Source organism: Colias croceus, chromosome 10 (assembly GCF_905220415.1).
Source record: "Colias croceus chromosome 10, ilColCroc2.1".
NCBI classification, from domain to species: domain Eukaryota; kingdom Metazoa; phylum Arthropoda; class Insecta; order Lepidoptera; family Pieridae; genus Colias; species Colias croceus.
The window spans coordinates 5,709,011-5,735,269 of record NC_059546.1 but is presented as its reverse complement, the minus strand read 5'-3'; the positions used below and the strand labels follow the sequence as shown (position 1 = coordinate 5,735,269).

The 26,259-nt window shown below is 34.0% G+C and overlaps 3 protein-coding genes across 14 annotated transcripts in view; 2 read left to right on the top strand and 1 right to left on the bottom strand.

Moving 5' to 3' along the window:
• LOC123695089 overlaps positions 1-3,252 on the top strand; it is a 66,764-nt gene extending 63,512 nt beyond the window's left edge. For all 9 annotated transcript variants that reach the window (XM_045640795.1, XM_045640796.1, XM_045640794.1 and 6 more), the window contains one exon: positions 247-3,252. In XM_045640795.1, the coding sequence (XP_045496751.1) occupies positions 247-415 (169 nt within the window). In that variant the 3' untranslated portion in view covers positions 416-3,252. The remainder of the gene's footprint in view (positions 1-246) is intronic.
• A 654-nt stretch (positions 3,253-3,906) lies between these two features.
• LOC123694806 (microtubule-associated protein tau) lies at positions 3,907-18,739 on the bottom strand. 4 transcript variants are annotated; one of them, XM_045640375.1, is made up of 10 exons: positions 18,611-18,738; positions 13,165-13,291; positions 9,936-11,352; positions 9,768-9,811; positions 9,506-9,665; positions 9,212-9,420; positions 8,945-9,130; positions 7,633-7,803; positions 7,448-7,480; positions 5,752-7,218 (listed from the first exon to the last, which is right to left on the bottom strand). In XM_045640375.1, the coding sequence occupies exons 2-9, from the start codon at positions 13,195-13,197 to the stop codon at positions 7,454-7,456; spliced, it is 2,247 nt and encodes a 748-aa protein (XP_045496331.1). In that variant the 5' UTR covers positions 13,198-13,291; positions 18,611-18,738; the 3' UTR covers positions 5,752-7,218; positions 7,448-7,453. The 4 variants fall into 4 exon arrangements, with proteins under 4 accessions (XP_045496329.1, XP_045496331.1, XP_045496330.1 ...); XM_045640373.1 differs by lacking the exons at positions 5,752-7,218; positions 7,448-7,480 and adding an exon at positions 3,907-4,563 and having other exon boundaries at positions 18,611-18,739; XM_045640374.1 differs by lacking the exon at positions 7,448-7,480 and having other exon boundaries at positions 18,611-18,735.
• LOC123694807 lies at positions 15,208-16,358 on the top strand. The gene is made up of 2 exons (XM_045640378.1): positions 15,208-15,395; positions 15,663-16,358. Exons 1-2 carry the CDS (start codon positions 15,326-15,328, stop codon positions 15,875-15,877), a joined length of 285 nt encoding a protein of 94 aa, XP_045496334.1. The 5' UTR covers positions 15,208-15,325; the 3' UTR covers positions 15,878-16,358.
• Positions 18,740-26,259: the final 7,520 nt, after the last annotated feature.

Below are 26,259 nucleotides of genomic sequence, written 5' to 3'. Positions count from 1 at the left end.
GACTAAATATTTGTTATCAAATTTTTTATGAACATAATCGTATGATATATAAATTTTCAGCGTACATATTATTTGTTTTTGATATTGTGTGTTCCTATTCTCTGATAAGAAATTATGTCATTTGGTCTCCTTTTAGAATTCTGCCTGGTACATTTTCCCAAGGACCTCAGACCTCTATTTAGAAAAATATTAATTTTTCTCGCATAACTCGACCAGTAAATATAACAATTTCTAAACCTATTCCAGATACGTAAGAACGCTATGGCACAGGCTGCCCTCCGACTCAGGGCATCTAGCGTTCAACGAGGGGGAGAAGCTTCGGCTGATTCTAGAAGTCGATGAACAGTACTTACTCTGTTGTCGCGGCGATCAGAAGGGTCTTGTACCCCGGGACGCGGTCATGGACGACTTCTGATGCTGGCCCTAGCGCTGGCAGCCACACTGGCGCCCGCTGCTCACCAAGTGAGTCACGTGTAGAGATATAGAACGAATAGTACTTTTAGTGCGCGTAAATCCAGTTGTAATTTGTGTCGAATTGTGAATCAAGTTGTAATTTGTGTCGAATTGTGAATCAAGTTGTAATATGCGTCGAATCGAACGTCGATGCATCGTTTTTCGTTTGAACGGTGATAAGTGAGATCGTTTCGAAACTTTTAATCGTGTTAGTTTAAGTCGAAATACGAAATTGTGTTAAATATTGAACGTTTAAGTGATTTGTGACGTTACCTCTACTCTTCATGTTTGGTCCTTTTACGGGGATTTCAACGATCGTAGTATTAAGATTTCTACTTTATTTTTATATCAAAAGATTCGACGATAGAATCTCATGCATAATGACATTTTATTGGAATTTTATGACACATTTATAATTAATCGTTTGGACAATTGGACATGGATATTTTATTTTGAACCGTCGCAGTAATCCCCGTTCTAGGACACCATTGGACATCTACAAAGTAAAATCGATTCCGCACATTTATGTATAAATCTGTAGTAAAATCTAGTCTTACGTTTTAAGGCACGACTATATCTTATACTGTAAATATAACGATAATATTATTGAACTCAAATGTGGGAGTATTTACCGCTAATGATAATTATGTAGCATAAAGCATTTAGAAATTTATATTGAAACATTGACGGTAAATGTTGCCTCAATGTGGCGTGATACGTTTTACTCTAAGGACAAAATCTCATTTAGCGGAACCACCGGCCGAGAGAAAGTCGCTCTATATTAAAATTTTTAGATAAACATTGGATATTGGTGTCTAAATTAAATCGGTATTTGTATCATAATGTTATTGTACTTATCGGTGTTAGTTTGTTTAAGCATATTATGTATTGGAGGGTCAGTTGAATACCGTGTTCGTGCTGGTCGATAAATCGATATGTCTGTCTATAGTCTGCCACAGACGTAACTTTATTTCATCACACTAATAGCATGCGACCTTTCCATTTCACCTTCCTATTGGGTTTGTGGTAGGGGTCGACGTCTTTTACCTTTGGTACATCCACAAAATATATCTTTGGATGTCTATGGTGGTGTGGGCTTTAACTTGGTTGTGGAACTAACCGCATGGCCTCTTCCGAATTTCCTTTCCTCAGGTCCACAGTTCTGGAAAGTTCTACGTGGTGTTGGGACGTAACATCTCTGTTACTAATCGCATGCGCCTATCCACTTTCATATCCTGATCGTTCGCTTCACCCATTAAAAGTTCATCCATGAGATCTTTTATAAATACATAAAATAGGTGAAAGTTACCCTAATAACTATATCGAACTAAACAAACTTGTGGTGTATTTTAAAGCATTGTCTGCTTAGCATCTATTAACAACATGATTTTAATGTGAATAACACCCATTTTACGGATTTTAATATCGGTTTCGTTTGCTTCCAGAAACCTCGTATTCATGCCAAGTACGATACTAATATTGTGATAGACTATCATATCACTGCTTATAGTGCAACAATTGAGAGAACGATATTTTTCGGTAGGTTTACGTATTGCTCAAGGGAGGACGGTTTATTTAGATAGAATTTTTTATAAAATACTCTCGTGTAATCGTATAATTATACTCGGAATTGCAGTACTCGTCTGTATAGAGTTGTAAATAATATTAAAATTATAATTAGAAATTCAAAAGGTCAAAATTATGAAACCTTTGAAATGCACGATACAGTTCCTCTCGTAGTCCGTCGTGCGGTTGAGTCACAAATTGGCGAAATGTAGATTATTGTGTGTTGTAGACAAAATTGTAGTTACATTTGCGTCTTTCTCGAAGCCGGTGATAGTCCCCAAATTCTTGCCAACTACGTTCAGTGTACAGTTACAGAGGCTCGATGACGACTAATCTCTAATGTTGGATGAACGTCAGTTGACAATCGTTATGCCTTGGAATATTTCGCCGAACATTTGCCTCCCTTTACCCGTAGCTTATTGTTATCGAGACGAAACTTATCCGCAGCGACCGAATATTTGGCGAAATGTGGAGAAGGTAAAATGGACTGTAATATAGGGTGTAATTTATACAATAATTAGGTTAAGAATGTTGATTGTAGTTCTACAATCTCTTTGTGTGATTTAAGTTTGTAAAGAAATAAATACATTGTCATTACTCTGCGCTTGTGACTGAATGATGTGATGTGGCCTTTGTATGTTATTATTTAAATTATCATATAGTGCGAGTGAGCTTGTTGCATCAGTCCATGTATTCATCTACTACTTGCATCGGGAATGCTTCCACAGATTATGTATAAATAGTTGTTACTCGAACAGTCTAATAACCGTATAGAATTAGCGAAATAACATGCCTTAAATTGTTCACACAGTTCTATAAATTAATACTAAAATATTATTCTAATATAGCTCGCTTCTTTTGCTTAAAATTAATCGCTTTGGAAGTTAGCGTATATATTTAAAATAGCGGAGTTTGTTAGTGGTAAGTTTTTAACAGTTTGTATGGAAAGATATTGAATGCTTGTTTTATAGATGAAATAATTCCTGCGCGTTTTGTGAAAGTTTGATCGAAGTGAATGGTGAGACTGCGTACAAACTTTAAGTTATACTTTTTGCGTGAAAATTTAATTTATAATTTACGATTGGGATCAATAAGTTTGAGTTAAAAATTTATTTTCTTATAAAAATGAAAATAATAAAAAGAGGCTTTCGTTATCCTGCGAACTTCAACGAACGACTGAGAAATAATTCCGAATATATTATGATTAAGTTAATTTCGAAAATCCTGTGTTCCGATTAGACATTCATCATCCATTTGTATATGTATTGTTTAAAGATATTATTATGTTAAGTGCCATAATTTAATAAATTAACAATTGAATAAAATATTATAATGCATAACCATGTACACCAATTAAATAATATATAAAAAAATGTTGTTTCATTCAACCTATTCACAATCTTCTACAATAAGACTATGATTCTTTTAACATAAGTAAGACCTATTTTAATACAAGGAGCCTTATATTGATAATTTGGGTTCGAATCCCAATATAAGAGCAATACATACTCACTTCTATTATGAGTCAGGTAACTAAAATGGTGGTAAAAGGAAAATAAAACGACAGTCTTTCATATATATATTTTATTGATAAACAGCTACAGAAACCAACACGTTTACATACAACGAAGTCACTACTGTGCAGTGTTTGGAATGTTCATCTTTATTATCAAATTGAAATTATTGTGTTTACAATATTACCTATATCGAACCAAGAATTAATTATTATTAGTAACTGTTGTAGGGAATGACAATAGAAATAGGGTTTATATAATTAAGTTTTCGATTATGTTACCTAATATGAAATTAAGTATAATTGGAAAAGTTTTTGAAGATACGATGTTTGCGAATAATGACGCCTAAATTGAATAAAATTACATGACAAAATATTGTTGATGATACATCGTCTAACAATTGGTCGGTATGGTATTGTAAAATTCCATCTTTTTATAGTTATTTTTGAACATTAAACTCAGCTATTCTATTATTACGACATAGTCAGTGATTGATGCTCTTGAAAAAACCCACACCAAAAAAAAATCCTATTAATAAACTACAGTACTAATGTGTAGTGTAAAATGTTTTAGGTACTCCCTACATGTGAAATAAGTGAAGTTTTTATAACCTTATACAAAATTAGACTGAGGATTCGCAAGAGAATCTCAATCCAACTGCTTTAATTTTGCAAAACAAACAAAACATTTTATTCAGAATTACGTTTCAAATAACGAGACACATTGACGTATTGAGCTATTTGTATTCAAGAAAAAACCTGTAAGTTTTCATATTTTGCGATTAATACACAGTAAAAGCAGGACGGTGTGTAATAGACGAGCGTCTAGAACACGTCATACGAGGCGGGTCTCTAGCACTAACTGGTCGGTTAGAGGACTTCCTCATAGTGCAAGTATTGCGAAGGAATCTCTCTTCGTCTGGTTTGCGCGGCGACATGGCGCGTGGTGTGCGCGGTGTGCGCGAGAACCGAGCGGAGCGACTGCGGGTCAATGGACGCTCCTCCTCCCACTCTTCCGTGTAAAAGTCGCCCTGAAATTTGTTTTATGCTACAGATTTGGACCATCTACATCATGATCAGCCCACATACGTTCCCTGAAGGAACACGGGCCTCTTATGAGGGCTTGGCTACACATTTGAGGTTGATGTTATTACATGGTATTATTCATTTTGACACTTCGAGAGTTTGGCTTTATGATAAGTTGGTCAGTGTTCTTGAATATACATTATACAACATAGTATTAGATTTTCTAATATTTCTGAAATATCGGTTGGTATGAATATCCCGACAAGTAGATAATAAAGTGATTGCTCTAATTGAAATTATTGTAATATCACATATTAATAACTTTACTTTTTGACTAAATAAATTCACGTCAACTTCATAACCAAAAATGCAACTGTATCTAATAAAAGAATATAGTTTGAGTTCAAAAGTATACGCTAATTACAAGGTTTTTTGTTGACGGAATAACCAGCTGAGGGAAGTACCGGTACCTTTTCACAAAAAATCATTAACATTGGGATTTAACTTACGTTGTACAATTAAACAATTGCTTATGGTTTTTAACCGACTTCAAAAAAGGAGGAGGTTATCAATTCGGCCGGTATGTTTTTTTTTATGTATGTACACCGATTACTCCGAGGTTTTTGAACCAATTTACGTGATTCTTTTTTTGTTCGATGCGGGATGGTGTCGAATTGGTCCCTTAAAATTTTATTCGGATAGGCCCAGTAGTTTTTATTTTATGAGCATTTTTGTCTGCATTTGTAAATGTTGCAAGTGCAAGTTTGAAGTCGGTTGTTTTTAACGCAGTTATCACTTGTCCTCTACTCATATGAATTTAAAAGTTTCAATATATATTATATTGTAGATAACATAGAGCATGATAGAGCCTTAATTTGACTAGAAAATCGCCCACATGACGAAAATCCATTATTCTGTTAGTTAATCAAAACAATATTTAATGGTCTGAAAAATATGGTTCTACTTTATATTTATGAACCTACATATATTTTATTTTCTTTCAAGTTCTGTTAAACGTTTTATTAAAATTAGTGACGTACTCACCTAGAAACTCCAATTTAAAAGCTTTCTACCAAGTGCTCGGTGCGATGAAATATTTCAACTAGGATGGTTTTGATCATGGTTAATTATAAAATATGCAAAACAAATCTACAAGCATAAAATAAAAAGAAAACGAAATAAAACAAGTGTCGTACATTAATACGTTAATCTGTATTAAATTAGACAGTTACAAATACAGTACATGTATGTAGGTATACATATTAAAACGGATGAATATCTTGTAATCCAAAATGTTTCCTTAATTAATACTACTGTAAATACTTTTGTGTTCTTGTGGGATGATAATAGTATCAATTTGTTAGAAAATCGCATCAATACTACTTATAAATCCAATACAATAGAAATACCGTTTAATTTAATTGTATACTTAATTATTTTCTTGAAATGCAGCCGACTAACATGTAACAATAGTGACATTGCAAACAAAGCTGTGACTTCAAAGCATCAACATTAAATCGATAGATACATCTACCTAAACTAATTACTTCATATAATCATTAATACATATAAAAAACATATTATTCTAACTTTCATCAGTCAAACTGCCAAACGCAATTTCCTGGACATAGTTCATTAATTTGTCTCAAAAATTTTCAGCTTCAATTTGACCTTGAAATAGCGTATGTCCAGAAAATTGTCGTTCGTCTTACCACGTTCACCTTCCCGTTCCAAAGCTATCAATAATTATTACTAATAAATTAAAATAACTAATAGCAACAATTTGATCGAGTTCCATTTGTAACATCTAATATACTCGTACCTAATTAATAAATAATATTTGGATGATACACTGATTGCTGTGATACTTAATAACATGAGTGACAATAAGCTTATGAAGAGGTGCATTATTAACATATATACCGATAATCAATTAATATTACATTAATCATGTTTCTGTAAAAACTATATTATTACGTATAGGTATTAAAGGACGATACAATATTACGTAGACAAAAGATGATAATCATGTTATCATTTCCCAAATCCAGGACTATTGTATTTCAGAGTGTAGCTATACCAGTGTTTCTAATTTGTGGTACTTACAAAACATATAAAATTACTGTGCTAATACAACATGAAGTGAGAATTACATAGTGTAGTGGTAAATTAACAAAAATAGGTACGTACTAAGTACCTACGCATTTGAAACTATGAAATGTTGTGAAAAACAATTGAATGTTAATATGATACAATAAAAAAATCGAATCTACATTGGCACCTTTAGTCGTCTTTGCAAAATTATATTTTAAAATGAAGTTTCTTACAGTCTATAAATGAAAAGGTCAAACAGTGAGAAAACCAGAATCCCTACAAGGGTGGATTATAATTAAATACCCAATAATTATCTATATTGTCTGTAAGATATGCTGAGTCGAAATAAAATGGCTTAGTCTCTATTATTTATGAATTAGACGATACAAATAATTTTAAAGTTAAAATTAGTAATAAAGAAGATAAAAAAATGTATAAAATGTTTGGACTCTTTTAGTTAAAAATTAGTATCGAAATGTCGAAAGTTTTCGCTCTGTGCTTTAACTCTGTTGCTCATTAAGATTCTCGTCCGCTTTCGGAGGCTGCTGTGATGGCGGTACTGGACTCTATGAGAGAAAAATTAAATTCACTGTTAAATATTTTAGATACCAATGGTTCAAAGATCCATAAACATATGGTTATAAAAGAACAATAAGAAGTAAACGATACGATAGGAAGGGAAACTTAAAGTGAATTAGAACAAAAGCCCAAAAAATAACAATCCAAACCAAAACAAAACATCTAACAAGTTAGTCGATAGATATAATGGAGTCACGCGACACAAAATACCTTTACCCTTAGTCAATAAAATGTGTATATGTACTCTGGCTGAAACAAAATGAACGATGTGAATATTTATACTGTTAACTGAATGTATCGCAATGAGGATGACACCTTCACCAGTAAACAAAACACAGGAGCAAACTCAAAACAAAAACGGAAGTAAACATAAGGGCCAGCGCTCAAGGGCTCGGTCTCACCTCCTGCCGGGACTGGCCGTGGCTGTTGGGGAGAGGGGAGTGCCCACCGATCTGCTTTATGTAATCTTTATCATCGAATATTTTGATGTCCCCACCTCCTGGTTTGTGTTTGACGTTGTCGAGGGAGCCCACTTTGCTTTGTGCTTTGAATTCCAACTTTTGGTTTTCAATCTGTTTAAAATGTGTGCATTATACAGTAAAGTGACACGCATATATAAAATATAAAAGCATATATTATAAAATAGAGCATGGATATAAGAATTGTTGTGCTGAAATATCAGTCTTTATTTATGTGGTGGTTGTAAAGTTGTAAACATTCAATATTTGTTTGCTTTGCATTTCAATTTTCCTATGTGTTACTGCAGTATTTTTATATAGCTTGGTGAATAGCAACGGTATAATATATATTTATCAACAATAATAATATATAATTATTTCAAACAGTTCTTGCGTGCGTATGACGGCCTTTGTATGAGTATCCAATGTTGTCAATTTTAATAAAATAGTATTAACAATAAACATATATTTCATTTTAATAATAAGTGTCATGTGCTGAAATAGAATACATAAATATTATGCATATATTTGACTGGACATTCCCATTCACACTATTATTGATTTTCATCACAAACAATGCAGCGTGGCAAACAGCCTCAACAGAGTCCTAGCGACAACACATCTTCCATTAATTATGTCCTATGATGTATAATTTTACTCTATAGCATCCAAACTGACCTGACACCGTACAAAAAGCAAATGAGATCGTCTATTCGACGCTCTCCATCTTGGTAACTCCCACTTAATGAACTAGAAACAATACCCGTACAATACGTATTTTAATGTTTTTAAATTACAATTTTTGTTTACATAGAGGGCCCATTAAATCGCTGAATGTAGTTCATTTTACACTAGATTAGGACTTCTCTGGTTGCCAATTGCGCTAAGAAAAGATGTGCACAACAAAAGCTCACAATATCAAATACAAAATTCGTTGGACTTACTTCTCTTGTTCCAGGTTTTGTTATAGATCTCTAAGGAAAGATAGATTTTAATAAAATTTTACAAGACTTTGCCAATAAGCGTCATAATTTGTGTGTATACTAATAGGCAAATGTATTAATTACCATCTAACAAATCATCAATTTTGCAAAATACAAAAATTTAAATTTACCTACAGTGCTCGGTTGCTCAAATTTATCCAGTACTCACAATTCGAAGATTTAGCCTTTACCACTTTGATTATTATGCGAAATACACCTATAATTTTCGTGAGTGTTGTACTAATGTTTCTATAAAAAAATTAAAAATTTACCTTAACAGTACCACCGCCTGGTTTGTGTGTAATATTAACTGTAGAAGCCACCTTGGGTTTGGCTTTTTCCTTGAAATCCAACTTTACCGTCTCTATCTTCTTATCGCCACCACCTGGTTTGTATGATGTGTTCTGAAGAGATCCTATTTTGGATTTGGCATTCCATTCCAATTTTGTCGTCGTAATCTATAGATGTACAAGTATTATAAAACTTAATGGTTAGTTATAATAATTGAAAAAACGTAAATTGGCTTCGACATTACATACCTTCTTAGCTCCACCACTCGGAGTGTAAGCATCATTTTTGGCAGCAATCTTTGGAGTTACCTTGTTAAAATCGAGTTTTCGGTTTTCAATTTTAACTTTTCCACCCCCTGGTTTGTAAGTTGTATTTTCCAAAGATCCGATCTTCGATTTCACTGTCTTGATGTTAGGGGAAGGTGCATTGCCAACTTGAACCTTATTCATTGGAACTTCTATAAAAACAAAATATATTATAAGTGATAAAATTTCAAAATATGGGTACGTAGGTCTTTTTCAACAAATAAAAAAGCAGCTTACTTTTCTTTTCCGATGGTGGAGGATTTTCGGGTGTTTTTGCAGTAGCACTTTTGCTTGAAGATCTTGAAAGACTTGGTTTAAGGCTGCTGCTTGATTTTTCTTTAGTAGGTAATTTACTAGGTAAGGTTTTGTTAGGTGATCCAGGAGATCCATTATGGTCCTGTGAAAAGGTGTACATGTTATTAAAATTTTATCTTTTTGTTAATAAATTATTACATAATATTGAGATTTATTTGGGATGATTTGAAATATAATAACTTACATTTCCTTGAGTAGATTCGTCGACTCCGCTGTCATTGTCACCATCTAAAACGAGATGCATATAGTTAAGAAATAGTAATAAGTTGTTTAATAAAAAATAAAGATAAATGTTTCATAAACACAGTCAGCGTTGAGTCATCTCAAATAGTTAAAATTAGTTCTAAATTACCTTTCGGTCTTGATTTGGGTGCAGAAACAACCTTCCGAGGAGTAGACCTTTTTGAATCTACTGGTGTTTGTCCCGCTGTATGAAGCTCTGAAGTCTTTTTCATTAATTGGGTTGGTGGTTTTGAATCGGGTATGGGGGATTTTGATTCCAGTAACGGAGATTTAGAAAGTGGCCTATTCGGTGTTGAAGGACTCTTTTTAGATTCCAAATTTGTGTCTTGCTTTATTTCAATTTTTGGTGTCTTTGGTCTTTGTGGTTCAGGGGTTACACTTTGGGATTTGTTAGATAGAACAGAATTTTGAGAAATATTTTTGGGCTCCGGAGAATCATCACTACGTGTCAGAGAAGGTGAACGATCTGATAGCTCTGTCTTATTTTGCATGGAATCGTTTTTGCCCACACTTAAGTTGTTTTGTGAAACAACATCGTCATCATCATCTGTTTTCTTTTTGTTTGTCAAATTAGAAAGTGATCCCATAAAAGACTCCGTCATTTTTGATCCTGCCAAACGCGATTCTGGTCTATCAGTTATATCTTTTGTACCTTCATTGGATGCTTCTGATCTGACACTTTCTCTTGAGCCTAAAACGTCCTTACTTCCTCGTATTTCTTGAATCTGCCCAAGACCGAGATTCCTTGCACCTATTTCATCAATTCTTCCGCTGACGGCACTAACTGATTTGCGTCTATCGTCTTCCATTTTGAGTGGGCTCGGTGCACCAGGTGCTGCCGCAATGCTGAAACTTCGCGCTTTTCCTGCCCCAGGCATTTCATTGTTACCTTCGGCCTTATTAACATTTTGATTTTCATTGGAATTATTTTGATTATCCAGGTTGACTGGTTTGCTTTGATACGACTGAGGAGAATCAGTATTATTTAAAGAGCCCTGTGATGATTGTCTTGAAAGTTGACCTGTATTCTGTGCTGGATTTTGTTTTGGTGAGCCGTTTAATTGAGAATTTAAACTCTGCCTTGCACCTTCAGGTGTAGATGCACTTCCAAATTGAGGAGTTTGGCGAGGACCGAATTGCAAATTGTTAGGTACAGGCGGTCTCTGTGAGATTTGCGTGGGGCTTTGTTGTGGCCTCGGTCCTTGTTGTGGATTTATGGATTGAGGGCCTGCTGGCCGCAAATAAGGTGCCTGGGGACGAATTGGCTGCGATCCAGGTGCACCAGTAATAGCTCCTCTAGGTACAGGGGCTCCAGGACGAGGACCCAATTGTGGAGAGTTTGTCACTGGACCTCCTGGTTGAAATTGGGGTCTCTGTTGCAACTGAGGTGCAGCCGGACGAGGCGCTGGCGATGGAAATGCAGAACGAGAGTCGTTTCTGGTAAGAGGCGGCCGAACAAACGATGGATTTGGTACAGTTGACTCACTGCCGTTCTGAATACCCGGAGAACGATTCTCTACCGATGGCTTTAAAAGACAAATAGTCAATGAATATACTTAAAAGTATAAATACTTATTATAAATATTAACAGTTTCAAATTTTACAATGAGAGAAGTAATATGATTTCCAAAAGTTACCTACTTCTTCGATTAATTCATGAACTTTAAATTAAATTCAAAATTTTATGTTCAAGTAAAGTAGACGTCGTTTTCAATTGCATTTTCTATGTCAATTAATATAAAATAATTTTTTTACTGGAGAAAAAACTGAAGGGGTGAAGTAAGGCGGCGATATCGGTACTAGAAACAGATTTAACAATGACTCCCTAGAGGAATATTTAGGTATATTAATTATTATATCGACATCAAGATATAGAAAGAATAATGGATAATGGTTCGAAAAAAATGACTATTTAGTCATATTATGTTGAAATGAATTACTTTACTTAGAATCATTTTGCTTAACCCTCTGGCTTGGCTTCCGGCTATTAATTAAGTCACTTTGTTTCGTAGTTAAAAAAAATTCAAACCTTACCAGTAAAGCAAGCAAAGCCCCACGAACACAAATTGACACGAACTCGGCTACTAGGTCAAAGCACGGCTGATTTTAAAATGCAAACGTCCTACTAATGAAATGGAATTCAAGAAATACTCAAATTATACCTACTAGTAGGTATGTACTTTGTTTTAATTTTTAGTTTCTTCAATTTACATACTTAAATCATCAAGCAAAATGTATTTAAAAGGTCTAAACAGTTAGTTTTGTATACTATTTAAACCTTTATCATATTAGAGTTTTCTTTGCGTAACAAGAAGAATCATAAGTATAAAACGTAATAGTTAATACAAAAGAATTAGGTCACCCTGAGAGCTGATTTAGTTAACAACGAGCGTTTCATTCCACGCAGCTATTTTACCTAATACATATGTAGTAAAGAAAAATCAATAAATTTATTGGTACTAGCAGGCTACACGTTACAAAAATGTCGATCGCGTGATCATATTGCCTTATATAACAAACAGTGTTCGTCAACTCAGTCTCTTGAATTTACATTAAACTACACTAAATTTGGGACTATTATTCGACTGCAGATGCAAAACAAATAAACCTAATGCGCTCGATTTGGGTTTTTAGTAGAGTTACTTCTTGTGCATTTTCTATGATTGCTGCTGAATAGGTTGATAATTTATTGTTCGGGATATTACTTCTTGATAATAAAGATGTATCATATTTTCTAACTTAGTGAGTTTTTTTTCAAAAATGTAATGAGAGAGAAACTATTTGCTTTACAGTATTAAGGATCTTAGTTCTGAATTTTTGTGAGTAGCATACCTAATTACCTATATCTAATTAGAATTTATCTATTTAGAATTAAAAAAAAAAAAAAAAAAAATTCGGTGTATGAACAGACTATTTGTTCGTATTATTATTATTCATCATCATCTCTACATAATATCATATTAGTAGTGTAATAACTGTTGTCTATTTATTCATTGAACTAATTTTAGTAAGCAAGTGGAACGAAAGCATCTATTTATATTAACGTGATTAAACCGAATACTTCATAACACATAAAATTTCCTTCAAATGTGTGTCATTTTACATGTAGCGCCAAATAATAGACGTAAATGTAAATGATTTTCCTAAAATAACTGAGAATTTATTTTTCTAGCACGCGATGAAAACAAATTTCTACACATTAAATGGTTGACATTGTAAAGGCTAATTCAACGTGGATTTGAGTTTGTTGACTTCGCATGGTACGAATGAAATTTCCAGTTAATGTGCAAAGTGCATTCGGTTGTCAACCTGTGCGCTGGTGTAGCCTTAAGGCTTACCCGACTGACGTTGTTATTCGGGGTTTGCTCCATACTTCTTGGTTATAATAAATCTTGGAGCAATAATATAGCTCTATGTCATATCCACGCGATGATTTCGACGCCTATTTGCGATATCTCCTTGAAACTATAAAACAATAAGTTTTTATTATTTTGATTCCACGCAAGCGGTGCTATCAATAAAACTTCGTGCACGGCTGACGCATAAAACCACGGATCTACGTAGATTGATGAAAATTGCAGTGAAACCCCTTTACAGTGAATAAACTAAATAACAGCTACGATTATTACACGTTACTTATGAAACCCTACATACATACATGATAATTGATAATTATGGTTTGAGCTAATAGTTTATATATCATTTAATGTTAACTGATGAATGTTGGTAAATCAAGGATAATGATAATAAAATCTTTAAAATTCTTTTCAATTGATGTGATCTCTACCTAGATACTTAATAGATGCATATTATGAAACCAGTTTAGAATTTATTGGAAACTAGGTTTACGCCCGCGGCTTCGCCCGCGCAGTCAAAGAAAAACCCGCATAGTTCCCGTTCCCGTAGGATTTCCGGGATTGCATCATTTTCCCGGGATAAAAAGTAGCCTTTATCCTTTCTCGGGTATCAAAATATCTCCATACCAAATTTCATGAAAATTAGTTCAGTGGTTTAGGCGTAACAGATTGAGTAACAGACAGACAGACAGAGTTACTTTCGCATTTATAATATTAGTATGGATATTTGCTCTAGAAAAGCATATCTAAGTGTTTCTACTCTTCATTAAAAAGTAACTTATGATGAACAAAAATTTAACCAACGTCATCTTTATGTACAACCAACGTAATTGCATTTGTTTGAGTCACGTTTATTTTTATATCGTGAAATGTTACTTGTAATAAAAACAAAAAAAATCTTTTATTATTTGGTTTTTATCCGTTTTAAAAAGAAGTGGAATTTTCCGAATAAAGCACATAAATTATATTATGTATATATATTATAGTTATGGTTTTTATTAAAACCAAGATTAAACCCAAAAAGAATCTTGATCGATTGTATAACTATTAAAATGTATGTATGGACCTAAATATATCCGAATTTCGACATCACCATGGCTCGCCTAGGACACTCCCATGTGTCAGTCACCACAATTACTACTCAAGGAAACTTACTTAACCTTGTCCGCGAATTAAGGTTCAATTAGTTGGAAAATTCTTCAAGGAAGTTCAAAATACCTTATCTCTAATTATTTTTATAAGTTGACATACTTTCGTACGTTATCAGATAGTGTGAATTGACCGTTGTTTCATTGACTTTGTAATCAATCAAAATTTTAAATTGATAAAACTATGAACTAAATAGCTGCTACCAGGAACAAAGAATTTATGGAAAAATTATACGTTAACTGTGTACCAAGTACCTAGATACACTTATAAAGTTACAATCATTAGATAAATTTAAGGGTTTTCCTTCAAGATAAGCTTAGTCATAGATGCGTAAGGAATTTTAAGCAGTAATCTCTCGAAAATACTCGACATTTATTTATTTTAAGTGACTAACAAAAGCCAGAATAAGGATTATCCAGATTTCAATGGATATTATGTCTGTGTACTCGTGTTTTATCTGTTAAATTAACACAATTACCTGTATCAATATTCAATAACGACTGTTTAGAAAATGAGGCAATGTAGCGAAAGAAAACGTTGAAAAAATAGATAACGCGGTATCATCCTAATATCTTATTATACATTATCTATTAGCGCAATAATTAGCTGAGGAACAGTATCGTTAATCAGAGCACGCTTTATTGGAATGCTCTAATTTATTATTTCGATAGTAATAATCTGCAGCGATATAGGTAGTTCTATTATTTATATACATTTAGCCTATGATCATACGTACGGTATTATCATAATTAAAAGTAATAGATATTGGTGCTTATCACTCAATTATAATTGAGTGACAGGCCCGATAAATGCTACACGTAGCTGAAAGAAATTTATACAAGCGTCATACAATCTCGCGTCAGTGTACTGCAGTGACGTGGTTCTCCGCGCTTCTTGCCAAATGTGACTCAGATACAATATAAAACTTCGATCTTAACTCAACATCGCGCATTTTATATCGAGCCTCCGTACATTGAAGTGTTAGTGAGTTCCAATGTTTATAAACGGTGTCGAAGTTATTAACTCGCGATTGGAAAACATTACGCTAAATCACCTGGAACAAAGTGAGTTACACGTTTTTCAATTATTATTTTTTCTTACTATACAAATCTACTTCATTGAATAATTTTGATTATTATAACAATTGTACTGAACACTAATATTATCATATTGTTTGTGTTTTAATCGCTCTACATTCTTAATCTAGCCTTGATTTGACGGTTTATTTTATAATACATTACGGATATGCATTTGTTCGTTTGTAGTAACAAAGTAAATGCATAAATTCTTTGCCGCTTTCATTGTTATTTATGAGTGTGTAATTCTTACAGACGAAATGCATCCTAATTCAGAAAAACCGCCAAGCCCGAAAGCGAAGTTGCCTCTGCTTCACCTAACACCTTCCGGCAGCAATGAAAGAAAGGAAGGAACGCCACCCCAGAAGATAGACAACCCATGGCTACTGAGAGTCCAGGACAATATCCCGAACACACCACCACCGCGAACTGAGAAACCGAGCAACTTTTTCCCTCACAGAATTGGATAAAAACATGCGAAATTATTTTTATGATGGTTGAAGTTAATGGCATAATGGCACGCTGCCATACCGAAGAGCGAATTTTTAAATGAGTCAAATAAAAATATATCATTACGTTAATAAATGTGTACACGTAAACGTAAGACGTATCAAGGAAGCTTTTGCCAAACAGTGAAATGGTGGATAGAATATAATGGGGAATTATTATTGTTTTCGTTGCAACGTTTTGTTACGCGAGCTGAATGGAGAGTTTAACGATTCATGCAACTGAAAACCCTTTTGTTTGTATTTCAATATTAGCTATATAGCTATCTAGTGTTCAAATTTAGGGAAGTAGGAAGTCAGCTTAATATTTATTATTGTAAATAATTTTTCATATGTATTTTGTTTTGGGTTTAGACAAGTAAGTCATTAATAGGAAACAATTGTGATAATTAAAGCAATAATTAATAATATAAAATAATGGAATCTCTGAATAAATCAATAAGTAGGTAACACATTCGTTTTATTATTTGCTATAATTCTATATTAAACCGAATTGTTTATACATTTCGCTATAAATAATAGAGACCCCTTAGCTTATGATTTTTTTTGTAATAGATTCTTTAATAGAATATTAAATGACATATTTAATACTTTAGTAGGTATCTTATTTATCGTTATCAAAATCTATAATTCAAACCTATTCTGGTATCTATGTTAATCAGTTATTAATAGATGTAACATATTATTAATATGTACACAGTGTATCGAAACTGTTAGATAAGAACCAAGGCCAATATTTTTTACGTCGAAATGACTTATTTAGTAGTATTAATAATTTACAAATATGAAGAAAGAAAATCAATACATTTATTTCATTCAGTACTTACCTACTTCATTTTGTTGTCAAAAGTATGTTTTTTTACCATTTGAATTTTACCGTATTACAATAAATTGATACTTATAATATTTAAGCTATTTAACAATTATGATTTTAGCAAATATTAGACCGTAGCAACGATAGTGCTGAAATTGATACTTGAATCACAACCCCTTTGCATTACGAATCCTGACAACTTCCGTGATACCTAGATTTTGCCTCCAATAGGGATTTAGCTGACCCAGGTAACCTGATGCTTGTATGCTCTTTATTTTATTTTACCTCTGAAAATTAACTAATAAGCTAGTTACGGATCAAAGAAAGAAGTTTCTGACTTTTTATTCATATTCCTATGTTTACTTCACCCTAACCTTAAGTTTAAACTACCACCTATTACCTGCTATGAAATATTATGATTACGTTTTCTTTGCTATTACCAAGTACCAACCCTCTGCCCTCACCCTATAATGTGACAAATTAATTCATACTCGGTGTATAAGTTATTACTACGTACACAAGTTGGTCTTATTAATTATTATAATTTAATTTAGGTAACGTCTGAGCATGCAATATTCCTTTCAATTTATTTTTCTTGCTTAGGAATTAAATGATAGCCTATGTTAGAAAGTTTATTGTTATCAACCTACATACAGCTATCGCTAAGAAAAGAGACATTGCTAAAACAAAAAACCTGTAAAGTCCTCGTTTCGTGAATCATGCCATGAGTCAGACAAAGAGTGAAATTTAATGTTTATGATTAGAAAAACCATTTGCATTAATAAAATAGGTGTATAATTTATTTTATTAGTCATCACAAATACTTTTTTGTTGACATGAATAATTAAACTGTAAAAAATCTAATTTAACATTTATTTCTTTATTTTTTTGTAACTCATATGTGGTATAAATTTAAAATATTATTTTTTATACATTTTTATAACGAATATTACACAAAGAGCCTAATAACAAATATTAATGAATACTTAATTCGCATATTCATAAGAAATTTGCGACTCTATCTATTAATCAATAATTTGATGACTATCAAATTAACTTCCTAGAAATTAGTATTTTGACGTAATACAATATTACAATGTTTATAAAAATATCATGTTCACAACTAGTTATTAAATTTGTCATATAATTTATTTAGTAGAGACCAAGGTAGAGACATAAATTTTGTAATTTCAAATTGACGTCATAAAAAATATCGAATTCTTGATAAACAATTGTGTTATAAAAGCAATTACGTGAAAAACAATAGGAAGTAAATGGAATATCCACTTGTGCTATCGGTATTTCTAGTGACAACGCTATAGACGACTTATCACGTAAACCCAGAACATTTATTCAATGGCCGGTTTCTTTCCATTATACATTTTGGATGCGATACGTATCACGTAGGTAAATGTACATAAGAATAGTCAGTTGTAAACATCCTAATCTAAAAAGGAATCACATTATTGATAAATGATAATACAGTTATATTGCACTTTACACAATCCCATTTCTCCATGCGTATTCGAACGAAGGCCGGTCGATACTATTAAAATCTTATTAAATTCAATAAGTCTATTCTATTACTGTCTTGTTCTATTGAGTTATGATTATTTTTTTAAAGATTCTATTGATTTCTGTAGTTTGATGGTTGAAAGACGAAATTGAAAATGAAAACTAGTTATTTACTACTCTACAAACCTCGATTAATTATAAATCAAGTGAAATATTAGAATTGGCTACAATTGATGACGGAATGATCGTTTAGTATCTAATTACACTGTTTATACATTGCGTAGTATTGAACGTGAGCGCTAGAATATTCCATTGAGAAGCAAAGGCCGTGCTATAGGTTAATATTCTGTTGACAACAGGTAACTTACCGAGATGCCGCAAATGACTATCACTGTTATATGAAAGACTTGGTATTTTTAGAATAGCAATTCAGTAAGAACATCCACCGTCAGAGAAGCCGGCAAGAGCTGGTGTGCTGTGATATGTTACGGCCTCTATCGGCGACTGAAGTATGCAAAGAGCTTCGAAGTTAATAGATGCGGCAGCAATCGAAATATTGTTCAATAGAAATCTCTATATTCAATACATTATTCAAAACAAGTTATTATTGTTAATGTAAATCATTTTTAACAAGATGAGAAATATGTACAACAAGATTAGATTAGAAAGTATTCGAATTCTTCAAATAATACATTTAAACCATTAGATATTATACACAACAAAGTGGATTAATATTATCATACATTCCAAATTAAAACAATCAACTGTAGTAATTCGGTTTTTATTTCTCTACGTAGGTCCTTTCAAGAATATCTACCGTTTACGTTTGGGAATAGCAAACTCCGGATATTAAATATTTCAGTAGGTATCTACATTTAAATTTTATAATCTAAATGACATAACGTTCTTTACTATGTATTTATAATACTCTGGTGATATTAACATTTAATTTCTTACATTTTTTTTAAAGTATTTTGGCCGATCTCCACTACTGATACTAAGAATATATAGAAAGAAAAATACATAAAATAAAAAAGAATAAGATTTACATAGAGATGCATTTTCTCTGTATTCAAATCGCGTGTTTAAGAATTTTATACACAAAAGTATATTTAATGAATAAAGTGAATGTCTAAAGTTTTATAGCTCTAAGATAGGGTGCGTCCTGCGCCCTGAAAAGGCTGCGCGCGCACTTGAATTAGGAGAATCCCTGTGAAGATCTACGACTCTAGCTAATGGTGAAACGTATTCAATGTACAAAACGTACTGACGTACAACCTTAGTCTTTTATAACCAAAACAATTTAAAAATGGTAACGCCCAAGTTAAAATAAATGCTTATTGAGTATGCACAAACAGCAATGGCGGTTTAAATCAATGTAGAACTCACATTTACATATTAAGTACCTCCATTATTTTGGAAAACAGCTTCCCAATTATTATTAGAACAAAGAAGTAACTTATTATAGTAAATTACAATTAAGTATATAATATGTAATACATTTTGAGATGACTCAAGCTTTATTAACTAGCCACTTACATAATACTTCTTTAGTAAAATATTTTCATAAAATATCTCCAACTACCTGAAACAAAATAAGTCATAATTAATGTTTGTTTACTCAATTTAGATACCTATATAAACTATCCACCCCATGCGTGGTTTAATAAAAATACACAGAAGTATTTCATTCTAGATTCATAATTATTTAATGTTTTATAAAATACTTAGAGCCAATTAACATATTTTTATTATGTAATTGATTAGATACTTATGTTTGAGATAAATTCGTATCACAGATTACTTTTATTCTACATCTCTCAAATATGCTTATCGCAAGGAAATTCATGATTCGCAAAAATGCACAAGATAAGACTATCAGTCATTATTTGAAAGATGAAGGACAAGTGACAAAAACTTAGTCACAGTTAAAGATTCTGTGAAAGATGTGAAAAATCGTTCAAGGTTAACAAATCGGTACAAATAGGTAATTACTACTAATAGGTGTTAATAGGTATATATTTAGAGATACTAGTTAACAAATTGCATGTTTAAAATTTAAAAAATAGGTTGATTTTCCAAATAAGTGCCTATCCCTTCGAAAGTGAGTCAACTTGAAAAACTCATACCTATTATAACTATGCAAATTTAGGTAAGTACCTACTTAAAGATAAATTAATAATGATTTATTTATTTTATGTGGCTCAATATACATAATATAATAATAGGTATGTATTTATTTTGTTTTCTATAACATCAACCTTTGCCTGTCCGCTGTGGTAGGTATGTGATTCATTTTGGTTTCATTAATGAAACACCTTATCTATACCTACCTAGGTACCTTAAATATTTTTGAATTCCGAATAATTTACATGCAGTATATCGCACGTTCTGATAATACGACAAATTATATCTGTCTTAAAAACGACTACGGAAAGAGTATTAAAGTACCTATTACCTATAATAAGAAAAGTTTATAACGCATAATTCATAATCCAAAAACCACCCTAGCTATGTTGACAAATTTGCACAAATAACATTCCCAAAGTTTGCGTGATAAATGTTATGGATACGCAACTGTCCTTGAATGTTACGATCCGTTCAAAGCAGGAAGAGTCCGTTGCGTGCCATTTTCCATTAGATTTTGGCGTGCGTGCAGCTTCGCAGGCGCTTGCCTTAAAATGTGCGATACCTTGTCGATTGTCTTTATCGGCGAATCAATAACATTTTCACCGCGTTGTACTCTTCCATTTGTTTAAAGTTATACGTTTTACTCTTCCAGCAAAATAAACAGCGATGTTTATGACTAGACATCGGATTATATGCAATTGCATATTTGCATATGCAAATGCATAAAACTCTCTAATTACGGCGTTAGTGCATATTTTAGCCTTTTTCTCCAATCGTGCATATTTCGTGCATAAATCGTTAAGTAGCGGGAGTTTTGATTGGTCGACTAACCTTTATTAGCCAATCAGAACGCTCAGCGAGTAAACAAACCCTATTTTGGCATGGTAAAATGGCAAAAAATTACAAAATGGGCTCCATTTTAAGTAAATTTTGAGCCATTCAAAATAGGGCTAGATTACCCTTTTGGGGCTAAAAACGTAAAACACGGGTTGAATTCCAAAAAAGGGCTAGATTTAGCCCGGAAAGGTCTAAGGTGGCAACACTGGGCTCGCGGGTGACAAACGTCACAAATTTGCGCTCGAAAATTTGGTAAAAATGCTTAATTGTATATTGGCACAAAAACTATACTCAATTTCAAGAAAATTTCAATGTTTTTGTACAATCTTTGATTTAAATATATAAAAATAATAAAGGTTTTTTTGATTTATATGTGCATATTTTAGGCATATCAGTCGTTTTTAGTGCATATTTCGGTCTTTTTTAGTGCATATTTGCATGCATATTTTGGCATTTTGTTAGTGCATATAATCCGATGTCTATTTATGACGCTCAACTCCAAAATACGCATGAAAATCTGCTAAGTAGGGCATTGGGTTAGTGAATGCATTTATTTGAGGAAATGCAGATATAGCAAATTAATTGTGTACTTTGTCTTCCTCTTTGTTTCACTGCCCTTTTCGTATAATGGTCGAAAAATAACTAAAGGTTTCTGCGTCCTCGACATCCGAAGCAAACATCGAGAGAATAATTTACTCTCCCGTTTATATTATGATGTGGGATAACCAAAAAGTAGGAGTTGGAATTTTTAAAACTGGACGAGTTGGATTCTCTTGATGCTTTGTTTGTTTGAGCTTTTAGCCAATTTGTAACTACATGCTTTATGGAAAACTTTCGTTGATGCATGGAGACTGGAGTATATATATGTATATTATGGGTCAGATTCAGATTCAATAAAACTATAATTATTTTGAGATTTATAACAATTTTACTACTAGCGCCATCTATCGCATAAGAAACAAAACTTTCACAATAAACGCCATCTATATAAAATTAAGAATAAAGAGTAGGTACAGACGGCGCTGTAGTCTGAAAGTTTCAGGCAATACAACCATCGTGGCATAACGTAACTTCAAACATTTCCGACAGATGGCGTTTGTAATGAAACCAGATTTCATGAACTTTTGAAAAATAATAATGTGAGTAGTAAATAACTATGACGTATACAAAACTCTATATTTTGTATAATAGTTACTTATAATTAGGTTACACTACTTATTATATTATAAATTATAATACAGTTTTTTAAATTTAAATAACTTCTCCAGAATTAGAAGTAAAACTAAAATTGTATTTTTTTGTATTATAAATTCCAGAAAGACAAAATAATGTTTACTTTTCCTTCGGCACGTAATTCATCGCACAATGCATTCTGCTGATCAAAGGATGATGGCCGGAACAGCCCCTTCAAATATTAAAGGGTTAAAACTGAGAAGGGTCCTTCGGAGCACCCCTATACATATATTGCAAACACTACCTACTAACAGACTTTCCGTACTTAAATGTCCTAGAGAAAAGGGTTATAACTTCGATGCATACTTTGTGTCACTGAGGAGTGATGCTGATGGTCAAGGATTTTTATGACTATAGCAAAACTAAAATCTTTACTTTGTAATTACAGTTAATTTTAATTATAAATGAAAGTTTTGAAGGATTGGACCAGTCATAGTTATTTATAAAACAATCATTGATAGTGCAACTGCAGATACCCAATATAATTATTCTGACCACAGCATTGATGCCGGTTAGTGCAACAAAACCGCAAAATATCATTTGTGTTTGCAAATTCCATTCGTTATTATATTATAGACGTTTAATATTTAAAGTTTGTTTTCAGTAATCATTCTAGGGCTATATATTTCTCTTCGAGATATAAATTATTCGGCGTTTATTTGGCAAATCTAGAGAAAATTTAACAAGGGGTGGTTACCATAATTTAACAAAGTCATATTATTTCCAGAGTGTGTAGGAAATAATGATTTGTGTGCACATAATACTTTTGTACAAAAGGTTTTGCTCAAGAGAAACAAAAACTACCCTTAAATCACTCGTATAAAATAGGTAAGTATCTATTTATATATTTCCCCCCTTTTTAAAGTGAAACTTTTATTACATCGTCTTGAACTTTTTGGTCAGTGTAGCGCATGTCGCGTGACGCACGATACGTACGATAATTATCGTACAAATACGATAATTTTTAGTTAAATGTCTATAGTGTGAAAAAAAGTTTCACTAGTACCGTGGTTTCATAAAACCACACAAGATTTTTTTTTTTTCAAGTGGGGAAATCTTGCCTAAGATACCCACGGCTCCCGGGGAAGGAGCCGTGGGTTATGTCGGATTCCTACCGACCAAAACCCCACCGTGTACCAACGCGCTGCTTTAGACGGGATGCGGGTACACATTCGCAATCTTCCGCATGTCCCGCCCAGCAGTTGCCCGTTTCCAGGCTCTCCGCCACTTGCCCGTTTCCAGGCCCTCCACCAAATGCCCACCCCGGGGTGGCGCAAGCCGTACACGAGCTCACGCCACCCACTCGCCGACGATGGATTGTTCCCCGTTCCATCATCGGCGTTCCCCAAACCCTCGACCCCAGCACTGACCGGCCGAAGGACGCGCGCCGAAAGGCCCTCCGAAACGTGAGTCACGCGTCAAACGACCCTCCGGCGCACTTTTATAGAGGTTTCCCTCGCAGCCCCCACCTCACACGATAGGTGGCGGCCTTCGGTCCGGCCCCACGGACCGGATTACGAGTTGGCAGACGGCTGTCTCAGGACAGCCGCCGCCCTACACCCACCTACAGGAGTCACCGCGTGTCACAAAAGTGACGCGTCGGGATCCCGCCCCCTGTTTTGTTGGTAGTTAGACTACCAACAAATAACAACGCGCGCGGCCTCTGTCCGCCACCCATCGCCGCAAAGCGCAGCCCCCTGCCAGTCGGTCGGAACGAGACCCAAACGAGCCCCGAATCGACCTTCCAACTCCGTTTTGCCCAGCCAAATAACCAGGCCGCGACCGCTAGCCGCCATCCCTCGCCGTACCACAACGGCACCTGAGCCAATCCTGGCCCCCCGGAGGATCCTAGCCAGCTAGCCAGCCATCCAGCCAGCCAGCCAGCCAGCCGGATAACCAGCCGGTGACAGCATGCCAGCCAGCCGCCGTCCAAAGCAGCCAGCCAGCCAACCGGTGGAGCAGCCGGTTTCAGCCAGCCTGCCAGCCGGCCCCCTAGCCAGCCAGCGAGGCAGCCGGTGTGACCAGCCGGTTCCAGCCAGCCCGGCCAGCCGGCCTTCAAGCCAGCCAGCCAGCTATATGGATCCCTGGCCGTCGAACCAATCGTGTCGTCAGACGACAGACCGGCCTTTCAGCCCCTCCGCGTCCAATTAGCTTCACTCAGAGTACACGAGGGCACTCCAAGCTACTGAGCCCCCCCGGCCACGACAAGGCTTGGAACTGATGGGGGGGATATATTTCCCCCTGCTCTGATATAAAAGGCAACCTACCGATGAGTCTTTTATTTTTCATTTTCAGTGAAATTTTATAGGTGAGTAGGAAGTTAGTAGTTACTAGATGTCACAGGCGTTTTTTGGGATGTTTATGTATATCTATTTTTTTGCAATAACAAAACAATCCTTGTGTTTTAACTTTTAAGTTACAAAAATAATGCAAAACCTTCCAAGCTGACCTTCACGTTGCGTCATATTATGTTACATCAGCACTAAAATTACCTAAACGTTCTTATTGACTTGTAGACTTGTGTAGTAACTAGTAGCACAGATTACTAAATAGTTACTACCTACGTCATAGGTCAACTAATATTATTCAAAACTTATACAAAGCAACCGCTGTGTGTCTATGATAAGTTGATAACAAATCTTATCAGATATTCCATTGAATGTGTTTGCCGACAAGTGTGCTAAATTTGTCATGTCTTGCAAGTATCTGAGATAATATCTTTACATTAATTTTATAGCACTAATTGGTTAATTTATAGGTCTTCAGCGAATCATATCTTTGACAAGATTTTAATTATAATTGGTGTTGTTATAATCATAATTCATACGAGACCGTCTTGAATCACCAATTGATTTAAACGATGATGTAACGCTGTGGTGTGCTCACTAATTATCTAATGTGTTTTATGCCTACGAAGGAAAATATAAGGCGAGTGTGATGATCATTACAGACATTTTTATGCAAGATCACGTGTCTTTCACAGCGTCAATGTGAGGATGGTTCATGGGATGGCTGGATCATTGATGGCTGACATGAAGTTTTATTACAGGATAATATTATGCTTCTCTTCTGTGATAGCGAGCTGTTTTAAAATTGTGTTTACATATATTGCTAGATTTATTTTTAGATTTTATTTGTTTGCAAGTTACCTACAAAGAAATTTAAACAAACCCGCCTGTATCTAAACTTAATACTTCTTACACATATAAATACAATATTTTGGCCTAATTTTCCGTAACACAGACCTACATAGAAGTAGTCAATATAAAGTACATTTATTATATTCAAATTGCAGACCACTTTAATCGTTGCTTGTATTTTATTTAAATGATAAATACAGGACAATAATAATTACAATGGTTCTCAATACAATGCTATAATAATAAAAGCATATTTGGTTACGAGTTACGACTCAATCGAGAGAAACACTTCACGTGGCCGACGACGCGACGTGCGCGCGCGCATTGCGCTAGGTCAAATCATTGTTCTACTGACATCCGTTGATTTGCTACGACTAAATTACCAATACATTATGTACTACGCGGTCTAGTCTAGTTAGATGAACAAGGTTGTGACATCTCATTATAATGAATACGCAAAAAACAATAATATAAGTAAATAGAACTAATAAGTATCAAATGAAACATAATATAGTTGCACTTCTGTAAATATATGTATAGAATGTAAAGGATTATAAATTCCATTTTGTTGCCACACAACGTAATGTTACGTAACGTAAATATGCAAAGGATCATTTATCTATTAATCGATGACTGTATTATTGGAAATCCATTTTCAACTAGAACTCTACATGACT